The 6,320-nt window shown below is 31.2% G+C and overlaps 1 protein-coding gene across 1 annotated transcript; it reads right to left on the reverse strand.

Moving 5' to 3' along the window:
• Nucleotides 1–3,186: 3,186 nt before the first annotated feature.
• LOC107819987 (heavy metal-associated isoprenylated plant protein 5-like) lies at nt 3,187–5,998 on the reverse strand. The gene is made up of 5 exons (XM_016646185.2): nt 5,862–5,998; nt 5,609–5,765; nt 4,714–4,949; nt 4,466–4,553; nt 3,187–4,058 (listed from the first exon to the last, which is right to left on the reverse strand). The coding sequence occupies exons 1-5, from the start codon at nt 5,868–5,870 to the stop codon at nt 3,529–3,531; spliced, it is 1,020 nt and encodes a 339-aa protein (XP_016501671.1). The 5' UTR covers nt 5,871–5,998; the 3' UTR covers nt 3,187–3,528.
• Between the last annotated feature and the right edge of the window lie 322 nt (nt 5,999–6,320).

Below are 6,320 nucleotides of genomic sequence, written 5' to 3' on the forward strand. Positions count from 1 at the left end.
TATTCCAAATAGAAAATTTCAATTCGTTCGCAATATTAATTATAATCTCTGTGCTAGCAAAGTATAATAATATTTCATTTGGACTAATAACTTTATTTATTTGACTAATTAAATTCTTTAATTTAATTATCAAATAATAAGTTAATTAATCCTTTAGCAAAGATCAGAACACTCGTTAGTGTGCGACCCCATAGGTTCAATACTAAACCAGTAGTAAATTGATCATATCAATATACTAATCAAGGGCGGCGTCTAGCAACACTCCTTAACGACCGGATAGCATGAAGTATACAATTTACTCTCAAGAACCAGTAGAAGAATAATGTAGTAATTCCTTCCGTCCTTATAGCTCTGGATCGCCCTAGGATATGGTTCAACTGTCAAATACTAATAGGCGACCAACTACGTGTTCATGTCAAATATAATCGACCATTGAATGACCTAAGAAACTCTTTTCTTCTTTCGTTCAATTGCCCTGGCCAAGGTCTTAGTTTGGTCGTTTATAATTCATGACAACATGGAGCTTAAACTCATTACCAAAAGTTGACAGATTCCATCTTGGATCAATCACTAATTCTACAAGTAGTTAACCGTACCCAATATCCTTTCAACTATCGCCCTAGGGTCATAGGTGTCTAGTATCAAAGCACAATAAATAACTTGTCAATTACTATGACGATCTCAGGTCAAAGGAAATTCTTACATCACATTCTTCAAGAGAATATCCTATTGACAGTTTATGGTAATTCTAACCATTAGGAATTATCCAATGAGTCGGTTCAATGATCATATCTCTATATGCATCATCTTGTGACGACCCGAAGGGTCATCAACTAATCTTTATCCCATAAAGACGATCACATAAATATTGATCTAACCGGATTACTAATGTCCAAATTAATAATCCTACGATCAAGAACAAATTTAGATTAAATTGTAAGAGACTTTGCTCTCATTATCATGATCTCTATCACGATGACAAATCTCAAAATTTAATCAAGGACCTTATCAAATTAATCAAATAATTAATAATAATGATAAAAGAATATCAAATGCCATATATTTTATATCAAATAACGTTCACAAAAATATGTTCAAATCATCAAATATGATATTGGATCTAGGGCATATCTACTATATCCCTAACACAACCGTACGTACAATTATATTTTATATATGAGTCCCACTAAATAGAGAATTTTCAACATACCATTCTCATATTGAAGTCTTTGATTTTTTGTCCAAATATTTTTTTTATTGACAATGTTAAAAAGAAAATTACGCAATCAATCAAGTCATAAACACCAATAGCAATTAAGTTTTATTTTAAAAATGATTAATAACCGGCGGAACCAGGAATGATCTGTTGAAATCAGTAGGTAAAACTTAAATGTTTTGTTTTTATTTTAAATTGAAATAAAAAAGCCAAAAAACATGGCCAAGTCATATATAGTCAGAGCTGAGTCAGATGCATTTGGAAGGTCAAGCTAACAAGTCATTCAACTACCTTCCTTTCTTCCTCTCGGCTGTTTGATGCTGTCTTTATAATCAACATTAAATATATTATAATTTTCTATTATAGTGCTAAATTTAGATTACGCCTAACATCTTTTCGTTCTAAATTAAATTAAATTTCAGATATCTGATCTCACTTTAATGCTACCATTCACTTGTTAGTTTGGCCATTAGTAAGCCTCTCTACACCTTGGACCAAACTAGTAATTAACTTAATTAGTCATTACATGCATTTATATTCTTGGGGGTAGATTTAAGCACATCTAATTTATTTATTTATTGGAATTTTCGGTATAAAGTCCAATCTGACGGTATCATTTGAGGGCCATCCTTATCTTCTCCATTTAGTTTTGTCTAATTGAAGATGAATTCACCAACCAATGCCGTACAAATTAGAAGTGACTAGAAATTAACATATTCTAATGTCCTTATGTGGTTATGTTCCAATCTAACAAATCAATTTTAGATTGGACAAATATATATATATGGAAAAAAAGGAACGGACATAAAGATGAAGAACAGTAAGAGCGAAAAGACGTAAGGGCATTTCCAACCTTTATTCCATTTTTGGTCCCCAAAATGGGGATTTTCTCATTTTGGGGACAACTTACTCTAATCATTCCCTCATTTTTTCCCCAAACTTTTTTATATTCTTCTCTCTCTCTTCTATATTATATTATTATCTTTCATTTTAATTTCATTTTTTAATTTCCATTAAACAAATTCCATCTTTTATTTTTATTAATTTGTAATTTCCATAATTAAAACAATTCCATAAAATTTTAAATAATATAATTTGTAAGCAATTATTATAGATTAACTAATAATTCAAATAAAAGTGAAATCATTGTGATACAAGATTAATTAAATACATATTACATAACGATAAAATTCATTCGAAATACTAGATAAATATTCAACTTCAACCTCTGGTATTCTCCCATAAATGATCTATTAATGCATTACGAAGTGCAAAATGAGCATCTTTGTCCTTAATTCTTCTATGTCGAAATAAAAATTCTTGAAATCGTTGATTTTCATCTATTGCCATTTCTACATAAAAATAATAAATGCACGAAAATTAATTTTTCAAAATTATACACCAAAGTTAAGATAATATTAATATTATAAATACATTATATAAACATAATTAGGTACATATAAAGAGATAAATTAAAAGATTTAATAATAAAATAATAATAAAAAGTGATGAATAGTAATGAGGGAGATGAATAGTGTACCACATATTTGAGGGAACACTATTCATCTCTCATTTTGGGGACAAAAATGGGGAAGAGTTGGAGCTAAATTCCCCCAAATATTTCCACTATTATGGGGAATGAGGGCAAGGTTGGAGATGGCCTAAAGGTGAAGAATAGTGGCAGCAAGACATAAAAGTGTAGATTTAAAAAATGAGTGAGATGAAGAGATGAAATATGTCTCAAAAATCAAATCAATAAATGAAGAAAATGACAAATAAAGAAAAACCTTTATTGACGTCATGTGAACGATGGGACTGAAAAGAATGATAAAAATATTTTAAGTCCGTCTATATAAACACAAACTTGATCTGGAGAAATTTGTGCGTCAAGTGTTGTCTTACCAACAGCAATTAAAATTTCAAGGAATACATTTACTCGTTCGAATAAAATGAAGAAATTTACATAAATCTTACAAAAAATTGAATATATTTCAAGTGACCAACTAGATAATGACATACAAGTCAAAATAACTAAATAAACACCTACTAATCCACCATCGGTGGTTTAGCCGTTTCTAACTAACCCAATGAAATTTCCTAAAAAGAAACCCTAATTCCTCATATAAACGCTTTCACATACATCTATTTTTTCAGCTTCTATATATTTGATTTAAATACAATTTAGCTGAACTAGAATATTTCTATTATTTAAAGCTAGAGGCTTCGCCAGAAACAAGTAAAATGTGGTCACTAATGTCGCTTTACTTCGTAGACAAGACTCGTTCCATACTTTACTTAAAAGTTCGCGTCATTCACATGACGGAACAACCATTAGGGTTTTCATCACTGAACATTTGTGGTGCGTTCAAGTACGTTGGGGGAGGAGGTGGTGGCACATATTGTGGTTGGTGTGCATACTCTACCACATAGCTTGTATGAGCATAACGTGGATCGTACGTCGTCAAGCCATAATCTTGATTCATATGACTTTGATTTTGCATAGGCATAGCATAATATGTATTTGAATTATAACCATAGTATTCCATTTTGTTGATCACTTCTGTCTTCTTCTCTTTCGACTCGCCGTCTTTTTTCTCGGTGTCGGGGCCACCTTTTTCTTTCTTGTCTCCGCCGCCGCTGCCACCGCCACTCTCTTTCTCCTTCTTGTCATTGCCACCCTCTTTGTCTTTCTTTTCAACACCTCCATTGTCTTTCTTTGGTGTAACAATTTCAACATTTTGCTTTAATTTATCCGTCAAGTAAGGAATTAGCTTCTTTATATCCACTATCCCCTTTATCGTGACCAAATCTTTTTCTGATTCTATTGTCACCTCTTGTACCCCTGTCCAAAAAAAAAAGGGTAAACAATAAGGCACATAGTCAACCACTATTAACAGGGCGGATGTAGCGTGAACGCACCAGATTCAATTGAACTAAAAAAAATTACGCGATGAATAAATTATGTATAGTTTTTAAAAAAAAATTATAATAAATAATAAATATAAATCCCGTAATTTTAAATTATAGATCCATTTATGCAACTATATAATAATAATAATAATAATAATAATAATCGCATGAGAAGGGAATCATTATTATATTGAGATTCGAATATAAATATTTGGGAATTGAGTTTGAGAAGATGGTTGCAAGGTGCACCTAATTTTATGGAGTATATATTATTGTAACGTACGTAATAAAAAAAAAATATCCATAATAAGCTGATCAAAGTGATTCAGTGTATCTTACCTTTAATCTTTTTTATAATTCGTTTTGTTTTATGTGCACACCCGTCACAGTGCATCCGAATCTTCAACACCACAGTGCTTGCTTGAGGCTAAATAATCATACAAAAAAATAATAAAAAGAAACAAATTAGTGATAATTCAATTAATCTAGTCCAAGAATTAATTAATTTCAGAACATTAATTACTTGAGGACTAATTTAGCAATGAAACTGAAGAGGTCTACGTTACACAAGGCTTTTTAGTTTTTACCTCTTTAGGTTTCTTCTCCTCGTCCTTCTTCTCCTCTTTCTTTTTCTCTGTTTTGTCATTAGATTTTTTATCTCCGCCGGCGCCGCCATTGCCGCCGTCCTTTTTGGGCGGCGATGATATCAGCTCCACCTTCTTCTTCGTCTTGATTTCCACCCTTTCCCGGAGCCATGAGGGGTCCACGTTCCCTTTTACTGTCAAATTTCCATTTTCACAGTCCGATTTCACGTCTTCCACACCTTCATTTGGATCAATACAAACTCATTTAGCCCAAAACTAAAACTCTACCTTATACTAGTGAATTAAATCAATTTAAAAATGTCGTGACTCAAAGTGTCAATTTTGAAACGTATATAGTATAATTTTATTAGAATTTCTTATGCATATACAGTCAAATTCTCTATAGCAACCTCGTTTGTTCGAATATTTTTTGAATATTATAGCGAAGTGTTGTTATAGAGAATATATATTATAACATAATATAAAAATTAGTTTCGAGAAAAATTTAATTTTTATAGTGAATAATTGTTATACATGGATAATATATATTATATAGCGATGTATTACTGAAACCTATGAATTTGACTGTCAAATTCGGAACTAACAGTGATGGTTCCTTGAGAATTCCGAAAAGTACATTGTTCCGGCAAATTTAAGAAACTAGGTCTTCAACTTTATCCGAATGATAATAAATATAAATTAAAAAAAAATGAATTTAGTCAAAAGACAGACACAATTTCCATGATTATCGTTCATCAGTTCATTATGGTTGTTAATCTTAGAATTTTGAAGCTTAAAGTCAAAGTCTTCATTTTGTGAAACCAAACACTAAACCAGACAAATTAACCAATTTTCCTATGTAATTATCGACATTTTTCCAAAAATATTAATTAATTACCTTCAGTGTGGCGAATGAAACGTCTGACTTTCTTGGCACAGCCTTCACAATGCAAATCGAGCTTTAACACTATGGTGGCAGTGCTATCGCCCTTATTCTCTCCGCCTTCATTCTTATTCTTATTCTCTGCTCCTTTAACTTTGGTTTCTTCTTTTTTCTGAAATCCAAAAAATTAGAAGAAAAATTAAGTTTAAGTACTACTAGGAAAAATAAATTAAAAATAGGGAAAAGAAAGATGGAATTGATGAATTACCTCGCCCATTTAACTTGTTTGAGAGGATAAATGAAATGAATTTAATTGGAATGGTTTGAAGTTTGAAGAGAGAAAAAGGAGGTAAATGGAAGAATATATAGAGAATTGGTGTGTACGTGGTAGGAAACTGACTGTGACTGCCAGAGTGGATACAAAGAAGACGGTTTCGTTACTTCTGATTTCGTGACAAACCAGCCAATTTTGACTACTACGTACCTTTCTCTTCACCTACCTTTTTTTCTATTCCTATCAGTAATATTCTAGAGCTATTTCAATATTCTTTTTATGAATATATATCATACTGCAACTATTTATTTTAACACGTGTAATAAACATTATAAGTGACATGAGAATAAGTAAAAATATGAGTTCTACTGCTACTAATAATGTTGAGCTAAATTTGTATTTTGATTTAATTAAGGGCCATTTGCCTATGACTTTCGCGTCTTTCTAAAATTG

Source organism: Nicotiana tabacum, chromosome 5 (assembly GCF_000715075.1).
Source record: "Nicotiana tabacum cultivar K326 chromosome 5, ASM71507v2, whole genome shotgun sequence".
Classification (NCBI taxonomy): domain Eukaryota; kingdom Viridiplantae; phylum Streptophyta; class Magnoliopsida; order Solanales; family Solanaceae; genus Nicotiana; species Nicotiana tabacum.

Excerpts from the sequence above, each read along its gene's own strand:
- LOC107819987 (XM_016646185.2), bottom strand. Across the intron at positions 4,950-5,608 it reads TTTCATTCGCCACACTGAAG|GTGTGGAAGACGTGAAATCG; the intron begins GTAATTAATTAA and ends ATCCAAATGAAG. Across the intron at positions 4,554-4,713 it reads AGGAGAAGAAACCTAAAGAG|CCTCAAGCAAGCACTGTGGT; the intron begins GTAAAAACTAAA and ends ATGATTATTTAG.